The sequence below is a fragment of the Pyrus communis genome, chromosome 16 (genome assembly GCF_963583255.1).
Source record: "Pyrus communis chromosome 16, drPyrComm1.1, whole genome shotgun sequence".
NCBI classification, from domain to species: domain Eukaryota; kingdom Viridiplantae; phylum Streptophyta; class Magnoliopsida; order Rosales; family Rosaceae; genus Pyrus; species Pyrus communis.
Window position 1 is genome coordinate 4359396 of NC_084818.1, and position 22609 is coordinate 4382004.

Sequence of the window (22609 nt, forward strand, 5' to 3'; positions counted from 1 at the left end):
CAGAATTGTAATCTTGAAAAATTCATTTCAAATGTTACTGTTCATCCGTTTATGAGATGAAAATGACTGTTTTCTAAAACTGTCTTTACAGTTTCAGCTTTTTGGTTTTTTTTTTTTTTACCTAAATTTGTGAAGAAAAAAAACGATTTAAAATGTTTACAAAACACATAAACGCATGCTAGTTTTGTTTAAAATTTCAACAATACAAAGCTGGTACTTAATGTGAGAACTACCCCAATCCTACAGTCCTAACAAAATTTATCTATTCGCACATTATGCGAGTTTTGTGGCAAGAATTGTGCAACAATGATTTGTCCCAACTCCTAACCAATACCAAATAAAATGACGAGTAAGAGGCAGGACAATGACATGGGAGCAGTTTGCTCTCCAGTCCCTATTCCAACTCTCCTCGGTCCTTACTCTGAGTAAAGCATGCTTCCATGGATTCTGTTCCCCATTGCACTATATTTATTTATTTATTTTATATTAAAGCTGCATTTAGCTTTTCTGTTTGTTATTCCTATATATAATTGCCGACGTTACTGTTGAAGAATAAATTGATCCCTCTATTTAATAATATTTTAATTATTTCCTTTATACTCCATACCTCACATTCTTACCCTCCAATCACCAATTCATTAATTACTACGTAGTGGTTCAGTGGTTGGAGCGAATTCTATGCCTGATTTTATACAACTTGTTCTGAGTTCGATTTTTGACGTTAATGATCTACAAGATGGTGGTCAAGAGAGGTTAAAATGTTTTGTGAGTCTTCACAACTCCTAAAATAATAGACTGTTATAACTTTAGCACCTGCTTATCCCCTTTTTTAAATGAAAAAAAAAAATCACCAATTTATCAAAAAATTCCGTTTCTCTATCAATTATGGTATATTTATTATTATTATTTTCATTAAACTAAGGGGGAAAAAAAATTATATTCCCGTTTTATTTAAATAATAAGTTCATTTTCCATTGGTTTTCGTCCTGAGAAAAGCAAGTGCAAGAACCTGGTGTCTCACTCACTCTCAGCCTCTTCAAATATTTTCACACCCCTTGACTTTCAAGTAGCACAGAAATCTGTGACAGATTGATGAGATTTTCAGGTAGAATTTTTTTCTGAGCCTCATATGATTAAATTTTAGATATAAGTTCTTCTTTTCCACGGTTGTATAAAGCATCAGTATATTTGTATATTTCTGAGTTGATATTTCTGGCATTGTTCTTTACTGAGTTTACTTTTGTTTTGTAAGATCTGCAGGAACACTTTGGCTTAAAATGCATGAATGATCATCCCAAGTCAAATTACGTCATGGAAATTACTTGGCTTCTTACCTGTAAGAATTCGGGATTGTTCGATTTACAGTTTAGCAGCAGTAACTTTTCTTTTCGTGCTTCTCCAATTGTGTGTATGTATCAGCAAATGATTGACAGTTTAAAATGAATGACTCATTATAGGTAAAGAGCCAAGTAATGTTCTTTTTTTAGCAAACCTGCAACAAAAGGCAACTAAATCATGTGAAATTCGGGAGTTTTAACGAAACACTTCTGGTACTGTTCACGTTTAATGAAAATGACATTTTTACTCTAAAAGTCACTCATGATATTATTTACTTACATCTTTTTGTCCTTTTGATTAAAATTCAAAGTTTCCAAATATTTTTCATTAGTTTTTCTTTTCCTTTTTCTTTAGGAAGATTATCTTCTTGGATTCCATCTTTGTCACCACTTTGCTTTGTATATTTGATTGCCTTTCCCACTTGTTTTAAACTTTGAAGTGCATAATTTTTTTCTTTTAGGGGAAAAGGTGCACTGTAGCTTATATTTTGGTGATGATCAAGCTCTCTTTTCTTTTCTTTTCTTTTCTTTTTTTCTTTTTCTTTTGGCTAAAGATGGTGCACTTTGCTTTTTCCCAATTTACAAAAGTCGGTAGAGATGCCATTCCTTTTTCCTCTATATGTTTGAACCTTGAAATTTTCCAGTTAATTAAAACCCATGATTAATGAGGAGGAACACCGTTAGTGTTCTACCTGTAAAGTTTTGTATCTTGTTGAGAATTTTATTTATTGGTCAAGAAAGATGTCGACTGCCGAAGACGAAAGCGCTGCAGCACAAGTCCTAAAGGAAATGATGGAGAAGCTGGACGCAGTCAAGCAAGGCCAGGTTTCGTATCCTCAGATAACTCTAGCGCCTGATGTATCAAGTCCTTTATTCAACTGGCAAGATCAAGACCCGGTTCCTCCTAATACAACAGCCCCTGGCAGTGCTCCGCCCCTGCCACCAACCACTCCTCCGGTGGTAACCACTCCTCAGATTGGGCAGCCCACTTCAAGCTCTGCAACTGCGGATCGCCCTGTCTCGTCAACCAGCCAGTTTCCAGCCAACATGTATGGGATACCTGTCAACAATCCTATAGAGGGTCAAGTCACACTGACACCTCCTGCGGCCTTTCCATACCAGTCAGACTTACCTCCTACCGACCCAAAGGGAATTGCTTTTGACATCTTTGGACAACCGCGAGATCCAGATCCCACCTACAACTACAAGAAGACCCCATCAAAGTGGAATAAAGGAGAATTTGAGACAATGGTTCTCAACATGTCCACTGAGAAAGGAGTCATGCTGGACCATCTGCATATCCAGAACATGTGGACTCTCAACTGTGCAAGTCCTACAGATTGGGGTCAATCCGAGGTATCGATATACCTGTCAGCTGTCCTTCTCGCAAACCAATTGTCTGCTGCAAACAAACTTGAGGGAATTGTTAACACCCTCACCCAGACAGTCAAGCGCCTTAATGTTCAAATTACATCAGAGCGAGAAATCTCAAAACAACTGCTGGACAGATTCAACAATCTCAGCGTGCTAGTTCCTAGAGAGATAGCAGCACTAAGATCTTTGATCTCCAAGGAGTCCGCAGAGACACGCAAATCTATCAATGCGCATGTAGAGAGTCTTGGGAAAGCCTTAATGGTAGCACCGATCCACCATGGGGCAAGCACATCTCAATCTGCCCCACAGAAGGCTCCGGAGCAAGAAGCTCCCAATCCTCAAGGAAGCGATGGGATCAGAAGGATGAGCTTGCGGTGCAACTGGCACACAAGTATGCTAATAGTCCAATGGCGGACTACAATGCAGCTTGCTCGGTGACAAGCAAAGATGGGCTGAAGTTGGTGTTGGCAGAATGGAAGAAGAAATTTGGTTGAAATCATGTTTGTGGTTTGTGGAGGTTTGATATCATGGTTTTTTTTTTCTTTTTTTTTTTCTTTCTTAAATCTAATTATTACACACATAATTAAGCTAATGACATTATAGAGGACACACCAATATGAACTTTATTTGTTCATTAATTAATACCAAAGCCATTAATACTTATAAAGTCAATACACTAGAATTTTCTTTGAAAGAAAATTCTAGTGTAATGACTTTATAAGTATTAATGAACAAATAAAGTTGATATTGGTGTGTCCTATATAATGTCATTAGCTTAATTATGTGTGTAATAATTAGATTTGAGAAAGAAAAAAAAAGAAAAAAAAATCCATGATTAATCCGTCTAAATATAGAGATTACTTTTCACTAGTCCATGTTTTTGTTTTTAATCTTCTGTGCTTTCCTAGTAGGTAAAAATTGATGCAACGCGTTGAATTTGTATTTGAACAGCCAATTGAAAGAAATTCAATCAATTTCTTATGTTAATCATAAGAATTAAGACAGGCTAGCTAGCATATTTATTTGTCCCTAATGTAATCTGTCTCAAGTTATGTGACCTTTGATGCTGAGTGGAGTGGGTTTTCTTTTATCACCTTTTTGTTTGAGTTGTGTTTGATCCGAAGTTTGAAATCGTTGAGGCATAAAGCGAGGCGTTTTATCTAGCACAACACTTTTCAAACACAGTTGTGATCAATCCTCTGGGATTTTCCCAAGTCATTGAGTGGTTCTTTGCCACTCTTTGTCATCCTAAACCTGAAATGTAGACGAATTTTCGCTGCTATCTGTATCCCTTCTGCATGATTCGTTAACTTTGTTTTCGGAGTTTTCTAATTGTATCATTTTCTTTTCAAGCAAAAAATCATGAAGCTTCAGGTCTCCGTTTGCACGCCTATCTTCCTTATCCTTATTCCGCCTTTCCCTTTATTGCTTTTTTCTTACCTGAACTCGGATAGACAAGCCCTCCTCAACTTTGCTGCCACCGTTGTCCACATCTGAAAACTCAACTGGAATGCTTCCACACCAGTTTGCACGTCTTGGGTTGGAATCACTTGCAATCTGAACAAAACGAGCGTGACTGCCATCCATCTTCCGGGGATTGGACTTTTCGGTTCCATCCCTTCCAACGGTATAGGGAAGATTCATGCTCTTCGAGTCCTCAGCCTCCGCTCCAACTTCCTCTATGGAAGTCTGCCTTCTGATATCCCATCCATTCCTTCCTTGGAGTACCTTTACCTCCAACACAATAATTTCTCCGGCGTGCTTCCTGCCTCTCTGCCTCCCAACCTCGTTGTCTTGGACTTCTCCTTCAACTCCTTTTCCGGAAGCATTCCAACAGAAGTCCAGAACCTTACACGCCTCACTACGCTACACCTCCAAAACAATTTCATCACTGGAGACATCCCCAATCTGAACCTCCCCGCACTTAAGTTTTTGAATTTGAGCTACAACAACTTGAATGGCTCGGTTCCATATTCCCTCGAAAAATATTCGAACTCTTCATTTGTTGAGAATCCTCAGTTATGATGGAGTGCAAGGGTGAGATGCCTAAGGATTTCGGGGGTGGAGTGCAAGAGGCTGAGAAGAACAAGCTGTTCTTCTTTGAAGGTTGCTATTACAATTTTGATCTTGAGGATCTGCTTAGAGCGTCGGCTGAAGTTCTCGGCAAAGGAAGTTTCGGAACAACTTACAAAGCTGTATTGGATGCGGAAACAACGGTTGTGGTGAAGTGGTTGAGGGAAGTTGTGGTGGGGAAGAGGGAGTTTGAGCAGCATATGGAGGTGGTGGAGAGGGTAGGGAAGCACCCGAATGTCCTGCCTCCTCGCGCTTATTATTTCTCCAAAGATGGGAAGCTTTTGGTGTACAACTACGTGCCAACAGGAAGCTTGTTTGCACCCTTGAATGGTATGATGCCTAATCTAAATCCTAATGTCTAATTATAGTTACTTTAATTTATTTTTGTTGTTTCAATGGACAAGGCTTTGATGTTGTTGTTTTTCCGATGGATTTGTAGGAAGCAGTGATGCTGGGAGGTCTCCACTAGACTGGGATTCAAGAGTAAAGATTTCGCTCGGGATTGCCAAGGGATTTGCCCACATTCATTCCGAGGGTGCAAAATCTAGCCATGGCAATATAAAGTCCACAAACGTCCTCCTCACCCAAGAACTCGAGGCTTGCATCTCGGACGTAGGGTTGAGTCCTCTAATGAACTTCCCTCCAGCCATGTGCCGGGCCATGGAATATCGTGCTCCAGAGGCATTTGACACGCGGAAAATCACTCACAAATCTGATGTCTATAGCTTTGGTGTGCTCCTCTTAGAAATGCTGACAGGCAAAACCACGCTTCAATATCCGGGTTATGATTGCATGGTTGACCTCCCGCGTTGGGTTAAGTCTGTTGTGCGTGAGGAGTGGACAGCTGAGGTTTTTGATTTGGAACTCGTAAAACAGCAACACAGTGAAGAAGAGATGGTGCAGATGCTGCAGATTGCTTTGGCATGCGTAACAAAATTGCCCGAAACACGCCCCAACATGGATGCAGTAGTCAGAATGATAGAGGAACTCCAGCAATCCGACATGAAAACTAGGCAATCCTCCGAGTCTGAATTTGATGTGCAAACCCCATAAAAAAAACTCTAGTACTCTTCTTTTTTTTTTTTTTTCAGTTTAAGCATTGTCATCTTGTTTTTGGAATGCAATTGGAAATTTGGAAATGATGTTCAATGCTATTGTGTTTTCAGCATTACAATCTCCAACATTATTTTAGAACTTGCATTGAGCAAGAATATCAGTTACAACTCCGTAAGTCTACAGTAGGTTTTTCTCGTTGATACAAGCGATATTAAGGATGAGAGTACCGAATACAGAATTTCGGTGCAAGGTCTAACTCAATCCCCTAAAAATGGTATAGTCATAGTTAGGTATGTAAAGTCAAACGATTCAATTTGAAATTACTTCCAAATAATATGACAACTAATTTTCCGTAACAAACATTAACAATTTATTTTTGCAAACAATTGGACGTACTAGGTTTTTTCCACCATTTATCAATCAAAGACAAAATCAAAACATTTTCCCTCATTATATTTCAGTTCGGATTTTTACAACTCATAACTTCTGTTTAGAAACTTGAAGGCGTTAATAAAAATGCAAGTAATTATGGAAAAACACTTAAAGTATTTCCTATAAGGCTACAAGAAGGGCATAACTAGTGTTTCTTGCAAGAAGCATTTCGAGTGCCTTTATAACTCATTAACTTTTCTCTAAAAACGCTTTTAGTCATTTAGAAACACCTTTCAAACGAACCCTTAATATTACTTCATATTGTCATATTATTTGTGTTTAGTCCAAAAAAAAACTCCAAATATCTGATGATTTGTGTTAATTACACCTTATATGGCAAGCCAGCTCTGCTGTCGTTTGAGCAATATATAATTTTCCCATTTTTCTTGAATCGACGTCCACAAATTCAACTTTCCTATCATAATCCCTTTCTTCCATCTTCTTAATCCCAATTTCTGGGGTTTTTTTCCTTTATCCTTGGTTGCGGATTAAGCTTTAATCACCATGAAGATTAAAGCTTGTCAAGGGTAAATCTTCTAATTAATCCAAACCCATCTCTTTGTTTACATAATGCCATTGTTTTGATCAAACATTTCCCTTCATCCTCCATAATTTGGATTTTTTTTCATGTAATTAATAAAATTTCACATGAGCATTCCACCATTGAAATTATTGTTTCATGAAATTAACATCAATTAGCCTTGCATTGTCTATCTTTTTTACTTGGCATTGAAATTCGAAAGCTCAAATTAATACGAAAAATGAGGGTGTTCATGTTTGTTTGCTCTTCATTTCAAATGTAACACTGCCTGTAAATTTCCATGGAGAAAAGTTGGAGGAATGAAGAACGGGACCCTTTTTCGGAGGGTTTTTTCTTCATTTTATGCTAAGCGAATGTCTCTAGACCAAATTGACACGATAAGTCACAATAGCATGTATTGGTTGCCTGACAAGGTTTTCATTTTTACTTTGATAGATGTTTCTGGTAAATATATTCCTAGTTCATCTGTGCACACTCAATGGGAATTTGCTGCTCTATGGTAAGTTTCTTTGTATGCAAATAGAAGCCTCTCAGGTAAATGACATTTTTCTGCATATCTTCTGACAAAATGCTTCAATTCTTGCAGTGTTCCGGACACAATATCGATGAGGTTCATCAAGAGGGTCATCATCTTGCCGGCGGAAATGTGCACCTTATAAAGACCATGGAAAGTTGGGAGGAAAAGTTATCAGAAGCAATCAAGGATGGAAAAATTGTAAGTTTGCAGCACTCTTAACTTCCTGATTTTGTGAATTCGCTTAATTTACCTTTTCTTATTGTGAGTTTGCGTAATGTGACTTTTCTTACCGTCATTTCACATAATGTAATGACCTGTTCACATCATGATAAACAAGCAAACCTTCGTGCACCAAATGTAACCAAAATCGGGCTCATAAGAGATGATGTGTAACGCTAAACCCGAATTTTCTCTCTCATAAGATCTTCTCTACTGAAAACTGTCCAACAGGTTGTTGCAAATTTCAGTGCATCTTGGTGTAGGCCCTGTATTATGATTGCACCAGCCTACTGTGAGCTTGCAGATAAATATCCTTCTCTCTTATTTCTAACCTTGGATGTTGATGTTCTCGCTGTAAGTGCGAATGATTTCTTATTTTATTGCATGATTTGAGTAGACCAGATTTATAGAATTGCAGCTGCCAATGAAATGTTCCTTCCATTTAATCTGGGGTTGCAGGAGTTGAGTACTTCATGGGATATAAAGGCCACTCCGACATTCGTTTTTCTCAAAGATGGAAGATAAGTGGACAAACTCGTTGGAGGAAACAAGCCTGAGCTCCAGAAGAAGACAGCAGCCGTCGTGGCTCAATTAGCAACCCAGTCTCCAAGATACCTCTTGTGATGAATTTTTTCGTTTTTCATTTCTTCTGGATATTCTCATGAAAATCAATCCGGCCTCAGCGTGTAGAATGATGTCCATATGAACTAGTTACATAATCAAATCAGAGATTTTTTAGATCTTCTCTTCCATAAATATATCTTTGTTGCTTGCAGCACAAGGTTTCTGGAGCTGAAGGAAACTGAATGCTATTTTAGTAACCCTACATAGACAAGGTAACTGCAGTACAAGGTTCTGTTAAAGCCCTACATAGACAAACTCTTGACACCGATACTCCCACACTCACAAACAGCTCATATAAAAGTTGATATTAAATTCAATTTGCATCCGAATGAAAAATGATAAGAAGACCACATTTGGACAAAATTCAGAATTATTTGAGAGGAAATCTCTATGAAAATGAAGAAAAAAACCAATTTTACATACATCCGAATACGTTTCTTGTATGTCAAGCTTTCTCAAACTATGTGCTGGTTCAGCATTGGCAATTTGTATACCAGACAAGAAGGGACAGAGAGAGACAGACATATATATAGAAAATTGTCCCAGACATTAGTGTCCTTTTGGTACTAACGGCTTTTCAAACAAATTAATCGTTAATCACAGTGCAAATTTCTCGAAATATAGTAGAGGAAAATCAAAATCTGTCAAAGTTCCAAAATCAAAAACAAAACAGAGGAATCTCCGCCCCATTGATCTTCTTAAATCATCACTTATATCTTTAGCAAACCCTTTCCGGATCCGTCACTCAGTCGCCGAAAAATACAACTTTCTGCCATGGCAGGTGGAAAAAAAACCATATTTTCGTCTCTCAACAATGCCAAGACTCAACTCTACCATTACAAGGCGATTGTCATTGCCGGCATGGGATTTTTCACCGATGCTTATGACCTCTTCTGCATCACTGCCATCACAAAACTCATTGGCCGCCTTTACCACTACGACCCTTCAAAGAACAAGCCCCGCGCTCTGCCTAACCACATCAACAATGCCATAACAGGGGTTGCTTTGTTCGGGACTAGCAGGGAAACTCTTCTTTGGCTGGCTTGGAGACAAACTCGGTAGAAAAAAAGTTTATGGAATCACAATAGTCACAATAGTGTGATGTGCTCTGGCCTCCGGCCTTTCCTTTGGCCACAGCACTCAAGGCGTAGTCACAACTCTCTGTTTCTTCCGATTTTGGCTCGGATTTGGAATTAGAGGGGACTACCTCCTCTCGGCTGTGATCTTGTCCGAATACACCAACCCAAAAACCCAAGGTGGGTTCGTTGCAGCTGTGTCTGCAATGCAAGGAATCGGCATTTTGGTTGCAGGAGCCGTGGCCATGTTCTTGTCCAAGCTATACTTGCTAGCCTATCGGGCTGATGATTTTTGGACTAATCCTGTCCTCTCCACTCGGCCAGAAGACGATTTTGTGTGGCGAATCGATGCAGTCCCCGCAGTTCTGACCTTCTATTGGAGACTAAAAATGCCCGAGACTGCAAGGTACACTGCCTTGGTTGCGGGAGATCATGACAAGGCCAATGCAGACATGGCCAAAGTCCTCGAAAGGGACATACCTGTCGGAGAATCTGGTACCAAACCCCTAGTTGATCCAAATTCCACATATGAATTGTTTACTAGGGAGTTTCTTATAGACATTGCATTTTACAGCCTCCAGCTCACTCAGAAAGATATTTACCCTTCAAGTGGACTTTTATCTAGGCCTTCGACAATGAATGCAACTGAAGAAGTCTACAAGCTCTCCAGAGCAATGCTGCTAGTAGCACTTTTTGCCACGGTTCCCCGGTTACTGGTTTACTGTGTTCACAATTGACAAGCTTGGAAGAAAACCGATCCCGCTCGGCGGGTTTGTACTGATGTCAATTTTCATGGGAGTTCTAGGGTTCCAGTACGGAAATCTTAGGGGAGAGGAGTGTGAGGATAAAAAATCCACCTTTGAGTTCTGCAAGGGTCACACCAAATTGTTCACTTTGTTATATGGGCTGACATTTTTTTCGCAAACTTTGGACCCAACAGCACGACTTTCATCGTGCCGGCCAAGCTTTTCCCGGCTAGATTTCGGTCCACATGCCATGAGGTGTCAGCGGCCGCGGGCAAAGCGGGGGCTATACTCGCTGCATTTGTGCTGCAGAGTTACACTCATGAGGTTGAAGGGGTGCAAAAGGCGATCCAGGCGCTTGCTGTGATTAATTTGGTCGGATTCTTCTTTAATTTCTTGGTGCCAGAGACGAAGGGCCGGTCGCTTGAGGAGGTTTCGGGGGAGGACAATGATTTTGGAGGCAATGGTATGACAGCCGTTAGTGCAGATGAGAAGGCAGTAGAAACTAGTGCTGCCATTGTTAGAAAAGATAAAGTTCCAGAAGCTGAAATAGTAATGGTTTAGAGATATATTTCGTGCGATTTGTGTATCCTAAAAAGGTCTCCTTTTCAATAAGGTTTATAGTTTGCATGTTAGATCACATTTTTCTCACTGTCTTTCTGATTTATCGAAAAAGAAGATGTCAAAGTGACGTTATTTCAAATTATTTCCTTAAAATTTTAGATGAACAATTTTGGTTGTGGATGATTTTTAATAGAGATAAATCTTCAAGAATTTCCCAAATTATATACAATTTTCATCGTTTAACTGCATCATAGGATGCGTGCATTTTTTTTAGTACAACCTAAAGCCACCAAAAACTAAAACAACTAATCAAATTTTGATCTAGTACCCCATAAATCTCCCTGAACCAAACCACCAACACCATCGGGAAGAGCCTCAAAAATATGACAACCATACTCCAAAGAAGGATCAATTCCTGCTAATTAATTTATCCTCAACATAGTTCCTTTCCCAAGTGTGTTGAATCCTACCACCATGAATTAAAGATTTACAAGAAGCCACCAAGTTAAAGAGATGATGCAAAGGATCACAAGCACCAAACATATCTCCTGTAATTTTAAAATCATACTCAATAAAAAGAGGAAATCAATTATGTAGAGAAGCCACTCTTAATCCATGTAAAATCGTTCCTAACTCAGCTTGCAACATAGAACCACGACCAAGATAGAACAACTCGATGATATTAATTAGCAGATAGTTTACTCATACTCATTTCTCAACTTTAAATGACCAACAAAAACAAAAGCAATTATATGAAAATGTCTCACACTCCAAAGATGTAACCAAACAATTCATATACTAATTGTACCCAAAATAAAAAACATAAATTCATGTTTACCATGCACAATCATTTTATTACAACTATGTTCCCACACATCCAATTGGTGAAATTTAAATGTTCTTATTCCCCAATGTTATTTTAAAAAAAAAAAAAGGAAAAAAAAAGCCAATTAAATATGAAAAATCCAGGCTCCTAGTCCTAGCTACTATTTAAGTCCACCAAAAGAAGCCGCTGCTTTTACAAGGAAGCCAAACAGCAAAAATGGGGTGGAGAACATGGGGCTGTGATCACTATCCAAAACATAGACCTCCGACGGTGGCCACCTCTTTACCATCGCTTCTTGTTGCCCTGGTTTTACGACATGGTCATGCAGCGTTCTAAGGTAAACTCGCGGCACTTTGTCAACGACGCTGTCCTCTGCGAAACGGGCTGACGTTATTGCCAAGAGCGGTCCTGGCCTCAAAAGCATAGCAGCTAGCGTCGAATCCTGTGTGAAAATCGGGATGATATTATTATTAACATGCGTGCATGAGCTGCATATGCTACCGACAGTCCATGCTTTGACGGTTAATCGTAGTAGGACTCTCGTTTTATCAACAACAAGAAATCAACACGAGTGCATGGACGATTGATAGGAAAATCCTAACATGTTTGTGTTATACTAATTAAGATGAACTAAAACTTGAATGCAAGTACATCAATCATGTGAAGGGCGGTTTTGTGCATGACGTATTATCTCTTAGGAATGTGGAATAAACTAAAAACTAACCTAGCTAAACCCAAAAGAATTAACCATACTAGAAACCTAAAGTAATCTAAGCTCTTCATGATGATTCTACATGTTAAGAATTTACCATGTCAATAAATTAGACAAAATTAACAACAACAAAAGATCGAATAAAAGAAATTTTCTCAACACGTCAGTCTATAAAAAAATAATTAAAAAAAAAAAGTAATTCATGCACATATTGGAATTCATCATGTGAAGGATGCTGATGCACAAGTTCAAGACCATCCAATTTGCTTCAAAAGCAAAGCAAAGGACTAACACAAATTGCCAAGAGCCCACCACTAAAAGAAGAAAGAAGAAAGAAAAGGCTGGCACAACCTATTATTCAATCCACTTGTGATAGAATTATTGGTTTATATTATTTATACCTCTTGAGGACTCAATTGGTATGAGATTTTGCGTTGGAATTCTTTCTTGACAATGGCGCTTGTTGGAGGTTTATCAGATCCCAATCCAAACCCTAACTCATACACATCACCAAACTCAGATAAATCTGGCACCCCCTGTTTCACACAAACATTATAATCAATAAATAAATTAATTAATTATAAAGACTTGGAACTTAGTTAACTAATTAAGAGTATTCATCGTTGAAATTGAACTTCAGAATTCGATTTTTCTACCTCTGCTATTGCTTGTAAAAATAAAATAAAATAAAATAAAGAGAGAGGTAATTGGCCCCATCTCATTCATTTGGGCTCGATTGGAAACATGATGCCTTAATTTGAATATATGATTGCTATGCATTGTGATAGAATAAAATTTTTTGAAAAGCTACTAATGACTTTGTAATCAAAATTTAATCAGTTTCCACAATACCAACTTTGGGTTTGTTTCTTCACCAAATGTGCTTCAAAGACTAATGGTGTAATTAATTATTTAATTATTTCTTAGGAGATAATTAAGGCCGAACAACCATTTTGTTTTTTATTGCAGTTGGCAGCCATTACCAACATTGGGATCTTACAAACTACAGCAGACCTGACTAATTAGTAATTTCCAATCAAAATTGTATTCAACCTGTCATGCATGACTGCCTACTCACAGTTTAATTCCCATGTTAAATTCAAATTAAATCATAATAAAAATATAGTTTAATTAAAAAAGGAATTAAGTAGGAATTAAAAAAATATATTACATCTTTAAAATCTTGATCACTGGAGAACCCAAGTTTGAGCATTGTGGCTGCAACATAGACTGCTAAGAGAATTTTCTTTGGGAACTTGAGAGTGGCCTGAGTTACATTCAGCCCTCCAGCACTGTGTCCCACCAGAATTACCTGCACAGAAAATATTAATCAAGTAGACAAAACAATCCCCCAATCATGTTTCCAATAATTAAACATGGAAAAAAAAATCATGATTAGTGAACCAAATAAAAGACCTTTTCATTCTCAGCGAGAGCAGACAACAAGTCCAGGAGTGGCTTGTTGTAATCATCAAAAGATAGGACTGAATTTGCATCGGATTGATCGACGCCGGCGCTCTTCAGATCGACACACGAAACTTTGTAGCCGGAACTCTCCATGAGACACCGGATTTTGTACCAACACCATGCCCCGTGACTTATGCCATGGACCAGCACAAAGTGAGTAGTAGCCCCCAAGGGTTCTTCTGATAGTTCCTTGTCCTCATCTACCACGGTTTCTTCCGTAGCCTTCTCCTCTACCATGCTTTCTGCTTCCCAAAAGCCACTGCTCTCCAAAGCTCTTTTATTTTCCTCTTTCCCGGAGCCCGTCTCTCTATATATACATGCAGTTGAAATAGTTTAATTTTCTGCACTTGTCATGAGTTTTGCTTTTATTCTAATCATGCGCATAGTCAAATATTAATTAAGGTAAAGGATATACAGCTTGATGATGTAGAATGTGAATCATTTATTACCAGGGATAATGAGTTACCTAAGATAATAAGATAATGATTTACATAAAACGAAAACACCAAGATAACAATGCCCCAAACTAATCATACGATGCCAAATGAAACATAGTGTTCCTTATCTCCATTCTCAACTCTTACTTTATGCAGGTCAACTACATTGCCAAGCAACAAGCATCACCAATGAATCAAATTGGATCAAAGTCGTATGCCACTTGGCACCATGTGGAGTCACTTCAACGCAGCTTTTCGTATGCTGCACTCATATGCTAGACATGTTAGAAATAAACAATATGGCAGTCCTAACAAAACGATATCTTTGAAATGGAGGCTCTGTCATCGCATACAGCCTCCTTCTACGGTTTATAAAAATAAAAATAAAATAGTCGGTTATTAAATATCATTTCCTTGTTGTATTATCCATATATTGCAGGCCAACAATATGCTGGGACTTTTCTATTTGTCAATGATTATCTGACTCAAATTAATAAGCCAGTTGTTTGCCCTTAATTATTATTCTTTTTCCTTCTTTCCGAATTGACTTGGATACACTTGGCAAAAAAAAATTTCTCAACCGTGTAATGAGGAAAATTAAAGTACGTGGAATTTGAATCCTCTTTGGATGTTTATTTTTAAAGCCGGACAATAAAGAAATTTAACCTTTAGTTTATATATGAAAGAGAGATTAGGGCTCTTAATTTGTGTCAAGTGAGCTACTGTAATAAATTAACGGTGATCGTCAAATTCAATTGAGTAATTCAGATTGCTTGTCTTTAGAGTCTGGATGGTAAAATTCGGAGAGAATCTTGATCCGAAATTTACTGTTTACCTCATTTATCTATATATTCTTGCATCCTCGATTGCACTCAAAATTTTACCGAATTTTACCAAAAGCATAATTGGTGTGAAAAAACTATACCCATGGGAAATAATCATAGTGAATAGTGAATGACCCAGTTGACTGTTTGAGCCTCCAGAAAGTTAGGAATTTTTAGGGAAAGAAAAAGATTGCCTAAAAAAAGTCTAAAAGATGGATCATGATTGGGCAATTACAATAGTGTCTTTCCAGTTTTCATCCTTTTTTTTTTTTCTGAAAAGTTGAGACGGTGAGCAGAGCATCTACCTCTCTCTTTCTTCTGATCTTTTATCTTTGGAAAAGGGAGCCTTGGTGACGGGAGCATATAACTGCCAGCCGAGCGATGTCAACTACAAGTTGATCAGAAAAATTGAGTCCCATTTGAGCAATTTAAGTAGTAAAAAGACAGTCTCTTTACAATGCAATGCATAGAAAATAATGCTAAATACAAGTGGAAGGGACATGAAAAAAAGTCATGGAAGCAAGGGAGAGATATTTTAATTAAGTGTAGCTGTCAGATATACATATTGTACACAAAAGACTTTTATTGTGACAATTTAGGGTTTAAGTCGTTCAACTCTTTTCCAATTGCACTAATATCGATCTCCAACTTTACCGTTCATGTCTATATGTGACTAGCTCCATGCACGGACGCATTAGGTCAAAAGGTACTGGTGCAATTGGACACTACTAGAATCAATTTTTTGAATGAGTCATTTTACTTTGATATTAATTTATGGACAATCTCATCTCTAACGTGCGACAATTATATCTGATTCACAATACCTAAGTAACAATTGCTTCTTAATGATAGTCTTTGAATATCAGAATTGGTGGCGGTTTAAGTTGATATGGGACTGGCAATATAGGTGTACTTGGAAGACATTAATCATATCACAGGACCAACAGGATCCTCTTCGGATCCTTTTGGTGAGGATCCTGAAGATCCATGAATCGTGTCGACCCGTTCATCGTACATCGTGCAATAAGTTTTTGTTAAGTACTGTTTGTGTTTAATTTTAAATAAAAATATTTAAAATAATTTGTGATCATACGATGTACGATAAACGAATAAGATTGACGGATCCTTGGAATCCTCGCAAAGAGGATCCGGATTCATCACAAGAAGTGAAGTTTTGTTGGGCAGTTTTTATCTTTGATTTGATATGCCTCCTAATTGTCCCTTCTAAATTAGAAACTGACAAGAAGTATCAGCTAAAGTCCATTGGCATTTTTATTATTTCCACTTACTTGTTTGTTGAGAAGACCACTTCCACTTTGAAGAATATTGAGACAATGAAAACGTCTAAATTAGTGCCATTATTTTATCTTTGATTTTAATTTAAGTACTGGAAACACGGTTTCTGTATTATATATCACAGACAACATTGTTTTTGCTTCTCCATTTTCTGAAGCAAACATTTACATCGTTTGTATTGGCCTCTTGCAAATCCAGGTTGTGATTATTTGTTGAAGCAAGAGTTTTGCGTTTTTGTGACAGCCCGTTCCGGGAATATTGAAACGTACGCGTGAAAAGACTATTTTACCCCCAGTTTGTTTCCTTTACATTTTGTGTTACGTTTTTGTGTTTTGTTGGCATGTTTGGAGCCACACACACCTTCCCACACTCCACCACCTTTCCTCCTGTTTCCTGCATCTGTCCCGAGTCCCCATTCCCTTCCCATTTCCTTTGAAACGTACGGACACACCCACACACCCATCAAACCTTCACAGATCGTGGAATCCAAGCACATATTCGAGCTCGTGAGGCTTGTAGGAGTCCAACCATACCTTTTTCAGGTAAGAACATCTTCGTTTTCACGTCGAATCCACGATGCCCGATTTCGAGTACTGTTCATGCACACGTGATTTCTCACGTTTTAGGAATTTTCAAGCTTGTAGGAAGCTTGGTGAGGTCCCTAAGAGGCTCGGGGTGGTTCGTTTGAAGGTTTTGGACGTCGGGATCACGAGTTTCGAGGTTGGGCGGAGTTGGGGTGATTTTCCAGGTGAGATTTCGTGGTTTTTAGCACTTGAAAGTGGTATGATTGTGTTCCTCTCGTTGTAAGCTTCATTTTGGTACCAATTTTGTGAAATTTGGATGAAAAACGAAGAAGATATTGAAGTTTGAATTTTTCCCGATTTTCCGGCGTCGACGACGGCGCCGGAGAAGACGACGGAATATTCCGTCAAGTCTGACGGAATATTCCTGACGCCGTTGATAGAAACCGTTAGGGATAACAGAATATTCCCTTACGGCGTCAGTTGACGCCGTCAGCGTGCCAGGCACGTGCCTGCGCGTGGCCAGCGCGTGTGGCCGTGCCTTGGCCGGCACGTGAGGGCGCGTGCGGTGGTGAAAAATTATTTTAAAAATATGGGGATATTCCTGAGCTTGAGTAGATCACGTTGGTGTATTCATACACCCCATTTGAGCATTGTATGAGAAGTTATTTCAAAAGGTTGGTTATGTGCTTTAAAATTAACGTTTTTGTAGTTGTTTCGCATATAGGTGATACCTATCCCGAGGACGAGCGTGGTCACTCGAGGCAGGGGGGCTACGACCCTTCCACATACCAGTGAGTGGGCTTTTCGTTTTCCGTATATACCTATATACTTATATTTTCCCAGAAATTGATTTGAATTGTCATTTGCCATATGCCATGCATTATATTATCGTTGTTTGTGCATCATTAGTCGCATTATTAGTTGCATATATATACATATGCATATTGGGTGCTGTGGACGCACAGGTAAGTGCCAGGTAAGTGTTATTCATGTTTACATTCAGTAGCGATTCGAGATGCTTAGAGAGCTCATAACCTGCACCCCCGGTGTTAGTGCTCCCGCCCAGAGTAGGGCACAGTCCTTCACGTGATGTTCACCTCCCGCACCACACGCTCAGCTTGGATCCAAGTTAGGTGCACAGTCCTGTCGTACAGACCACTTTAGGTGGTTCCGACTCGTAGGTGACCCGCGATTATTCGCCCAGCCTTCACGTGATCGTAGCACTCGAGCATATATACATGTTACACCCAGGTCTGTCGTACAGACCACTTTAGGTGGTTCCGACTCGTGGGCAGGTTTAGTTATTGAGATTGAGATTTGAGCTCTAGATTCAGCTGTACAGGTCACGTTAGGTGACTCCGGCTGCCAGATTATATGTTATTGATATGATTTATACCTGAGCACTTGCATTTCATTCTGAGGTTCCGACATGGCATATTCTTGAGCATGATTGGTATATCTATATATATGTACATATGTTTATTTTCTGGGAAGTATACAGGTTTTACGGCGAGGGGTTAGAACTTATTTGTTAAATGGTTTTCAAAAAAGCTTTGTTTTTGCCCACTCACGCTTTTGTTTTGCGCCCCTCCAGGTTCTAGTTGTCTAGCAGGTTCGGTGGTTTCCTAGAGGGCTTTCCCGGCATTTCTGACAGACGATCACCAGCGTAGGGCCACCTTCGGGTGTACTGTTGTTGCGTCATTTTCGTTTGGACTGCTTTAGACGTTATGCTCTGAACTTGTGTCACACTTACGTTTGCACCTATTATCATTTCATGTAAACCAGTTTTTATTTATTCGTATTACTATTTCCATTATTGTTTTATTAGCTTCCGCACTGTGCACATGGTTACGTCACCTCCGCGTGACGGCTAGCACGCCCTGATCTAGGTCGGGGTGTGTCAGTTTTCATAGTAAAACAGTTTTTCGAGTAGGAAATGATTTCCGCATTTATTTTTCTTCTTCTAGCCTGCACTCTTTTCTTTTATTCTAAACTATTGGATTGAACAAATTAGAGAAGAACCAATGAACAAAATGAAAGAATAAATAAATGGAAGTGCAAAAAACATCTCCTATTATCATCTTTAATTTGAAATTTCACCATTTAAAATTAGAGAAATGTTCAGGAGACTCTCTTAAAAGTGGAATTCTCTATAAACTTTGTACCACGTCATGTTTTTGGCATACTATTTTATAGGGTAAATTACACTTTACCATCTTAGGTTTGGGGTTGATTTCAATTCCTTACAACATCTTTAAAACATTTCAATTTCATACCTCAACTACTATTTTATTTCAATATAATACATCCGTTACATTTTCCATCCATTAATCCGTTAAGAACTGACGTGGCTGCCACATTTATGCCATGTGGCAAATTTTTTTTTTAATTTAAAAAAAAACTGAATCTTCTAAAAAAAGAAAAAAAAAACCAAGAAACCCAGAATCCCATCCCTTCCCCGCAAACACCCCTCCCCCCCGACGCATCTCCTCCACTCTCTTCACCTCCCCCGACCCCAAAACCCAACCCATTTGAGCTACTCCACATCATCTCTTCCCTTCTCTCTCTGCTTTTCAATTCCAGAAAATCCATTCCATAAATCAAAAACAAAAACCCACAAAAGTGCAAGAAACCTAGAAGAAAGAATGGTCCTTGCAGGACTTCGAGATCGGAAAACCCATCTCCTCCACTCTCTTCTTCTTCCGCTTCTTCTTCCCTCTCAACCCACCTAGCGATGCCGCGAAGAGGCCCGTCTTGAATATGACTTTCCACGACAAAGTCGACAGCGAGGAAGAAGGTTTTGTCGATGGGGATCTAGGTCGAAGATCCGAGACCAAAATGTGGCGGCGGCAAGGCGGTGGGTTTGTGGGGATGGAGACGTCAGTGGGCGAGGATGGAAAAGTAAAGGGTTGGTGGGTTGGAGAAGAAGGAGAGAGATGGGGGAGGTGGGGGTTGGGTTCTGCGTTTTTCGTTTGTTTTTTTTTTTTTAAAGAAGATTTAGGTTTTTTTAAAAAAAAAATTAAAAAATTATTTTTTCGCCACATGGCACAGCCGCGTAAGCTCTTAACGGATCAATTGATGAAAAATGTAACGGATGTATTATATTGAAATAAAATAGTACTTGAGGTATGAAATTGAAATGTTTTAAAGATATTGTAAGAAATTGAAATCGATCCCAAACATGAGGTGGTAAAGTGTAATTTACCCTATTTTATAATATTGGCACAATATTGACAATAAATTGTGAAATGACAAAAAATCTGTGAAAAGTCATCTTTTTAATAATCTTCTTGACATTTCTCTTAAATTATCCAAAGTCACATTATTTTATATATTTTATAAGATTCGATATGCGCAACTTTGATCTTCCACAACACCATTTGTTTGAAACCAATGATTTGTATATTGCCATTACCAAAGCTAATTATTAGCAGAAGCTGAAGAGGACGACGAAGTAAAGGCTAATACTCTATTACTAATAGGATTCTTCCTTGACTACACCCACTACTACAAGTCAAGAACTGCAATTTGCAAAAAGTGGATTAATAATTTAATCTGCTTCTTTTGCTACAGACAGTGCTACGTGACGTTGTGACAGCTTCCAAAGTTAGTGATCTTATTCAAAAGACATCTAGTCCCACACTGGAGAAGTAAATTGACTCATCAAATTCCAAGATCACAAAAGCCATTTCGAAAAAGAAAGGATGTGTATCTGTTAATTATTAAGGAACAGAAAAGAACGAGATAAAAAATTGCAACATGACAAATACAAAAAATTGCAGAGAACTGCAGCCTGACAGCTGAATTTTGTAATAATTAAACCAAGACTCGGGTAATTTTTAGGAAAATAGTTGTTTGGTTCATGGATGGGTTATATACGTACATGCATGTATTGAAGCAGCTGCATCCTGCATGGATGCATATACAAAAAGCCTGTCGTTCTTTTGGGCACGCAAAGTTCTCGATTAAAAAGTAAATAGTGCTGCAGAGTCCCCGGTACGTCCAATGTGGTTCTGGTGCTGTACTGGTCGCTATGGATGGATGAGAATATGCATCTATATATATGTTATATATATAGGGTTAAGTCCACGTTTGGTTGTCTCTCCACAACGAATTGAGATTGTCTTCGGATCTCTGTATTCGGAGTAGACGAATCCAGAGATTCAGATTACTCATTTTAAATCTTACGCCCTATTAGCCTATCCACTAACTCACTTTACACAAACTAAGGGTTTTGATCTCTCTTCCTCCCTTAAATGATTCGAATTTCTGAATCCGCTAACTACAAACTTCGAGATTTGAAGAGGATATCGATTCCTTCACCACACGTTTGGTAGTCTCCACCAAACAATACACACACACACACACAAGTTTCTTCCAAATAAGATATCAAAGTGGTAAGTCCACGTTTGGTTGTCTCCCCCACGAGTGCCGGACTGCATTTTCCATCTCTTCCATTTGCGTTGAGGGAAATGACATATGCAAATTCTTGTTTTATTCTACTAAATTACAATTAGATTAGACTGTGTTTGGTGTGCTTAATTGCTATCAATACTTATTACGGATCCAAAATAAAGAAAAACTCAGGTTACCCAAACATAACGTAAACCTAAACCTAACCCTAAATTTTGCAAGGTCTCGTAAAACTGAGAAAACCCAGCAGGAATGAAAATCAGAAAAGTCAATACTGTCCTTATTGTTTCTGTAACCTATCAGGGTAAAAGAGATTATATATTTCCTAGATTCACAAATTAACCCTGGAGTTCTTTGTCGTACTTGGCTGTATTTATACAATGATTAGTGATTTTTATTCCTTTTTTCCTGCACTCGTCACCTTGCAAGTGATGAAATGTCCTAATGGTTAGAATTTTTTTTTTTTTTTTTTTCAATCTTTGCATCTTGAGTTCGAACTCTACTTATCACTTATAAATTATAACAAAAAAAACTAGATAGAAAGCGTTTGACAAATAAATAAATAAATAAACAAAGGCTAAATAAAAAAGAAGAAACTAGTCCGAAAGCAAAGGATGACAAGGTTGCTAGGGCGGTAAGGCCCTTGAAGAAAGCAAAGCATGGCTGCATCCCACTTCATTTTTTTATTCTGTTTTTGGGTCAAGAACTAAAAGCCCATATCTTCAACAAGTTTAATGAGTTAAAACTATTTACATGAAAAAATAAATGAAATCAAATTTGGGTGCGTAAAAGGGAGCACATTTATTCTATACGATGTTCCTACGATCAATGTAGATTAAGAATCGAAAACTCTAAGTAATACGAGCTTCAAATATGAGTGTATATTGAGAAAAAAAAAGGTTGGTTAAAGATGAAAACTTAAAATAACAAATAATTAGCACAAGTAACATGCATTTTGAACGTCAATCGAAAATAAATTATAGAGATAGACAACAAGTCTAACAAGAAAAAGACTAAAATTATAAAGTTAGAATATGCAGTTAGATAAAATATGGGGTCGTATGTTTATAATAAAGAATGTGATAAAATTCTAAAAGAAATAACTTTGTTTAGCCTATGTGTTGTGGGTTCCCACCTTGATGAAAATAATGGAAAACAAAAGGAGATAATCTTATAAATTTGAAATATCAAAATTAGAGAAAATTGCCAAAATTATTTAAATAATTTCGGTGTACCACAAATTCAACTCTAGTTATTTCGTTGAATAATCAAAGTTGCTTAGACTTGTGACATTCTTACGTAATTTTTATTTTTTCGAGTTTTGTGTTTGAAAAAAATATGAGATTTCACTATAAAATTAATTAGCAATATAGAAAGTAGTCAAACTTAATTATAAATCTATGCAAGACCCTCCTCCCATCAATGTGAAATTTATTCTTAACACACTCTTTCACGTACGATGAATTTTCAATCCTATCATGTGTACAACACAAATGAGGTGATGTGAAGTGTGTGTACCCGTTAGACTTCACACGTGAGACAATTTGACTCTGA

The 22609-nt window shown here is 38.1% G+C and overlaps 2 protein-coding genes and 2 pseudogenes across 2 annotated transcripts; 3 read left to right on the forward strand and 1 right to left on the reverse strand.

Moving 5' to 3' along the window:
• Positions 1–3938: 3938 nt before the first annotated feature.
• LOC137721072 (probable inactive receptor kinase At5g58300) lies at positions 3939–5837 on the forward strand (annotated as a pseudogene).
• An 834-nt stretch (positions 5838–6671) lies between these two features.
• Positions 6672–8268, forward strand: LOC137719511 (thioredoxin H-type-like). The gene is made up of 5 exons (XM_068458556.1): positions 6672–6799; positions 7249–7312; positions 7400–7528; positions 7781–7903; positions 8009–8268. The coding sequence occupies exons 2-5, from the start codon at positions 7292–7294 to the stop codon at positions 8072–8074; spliced, it is 339 nt and encodes a 112-aa protein (XP_068314657.1). The 5' UTR covers positions 6672–6799; positions 7249–7291; the 3' UTR covers positions 8075–8268.
• Positions 8269–8947: 679 nt separating this feature from the next.
• Positions 8948–10556, forward strand: LOC137719594 (low affinity inorganic phosphate transporter 8-like; annotated as a pseudogene).
• Positions 10557–11335: 779 nt separating this feature from the next.
• LOC137721450 (methylesterase 17-like) lies at positions 11336–14013 on the reverse strand. Its single transcript, XM_068460547.1, has 4 exons — positions 13511–14013; positions 13266–13406; positions 12496–12630; positions 11336–11824 (listed from the first exon to the last, which is right to left on the reverse strand). The coding sequence occupies exons 1-4, from the start codon at positions 13796–13798 to the stop codon at positions 11543–11545; spliced, it is 846 nt and encodes a 281-aa protein (XP_068316648.1). The 5' UTR covers positions 13799–14013; the 3' UTR covers positions 11336–11542.
• Positions 14014–22609: the final 8596 nt, after the last annotated feature.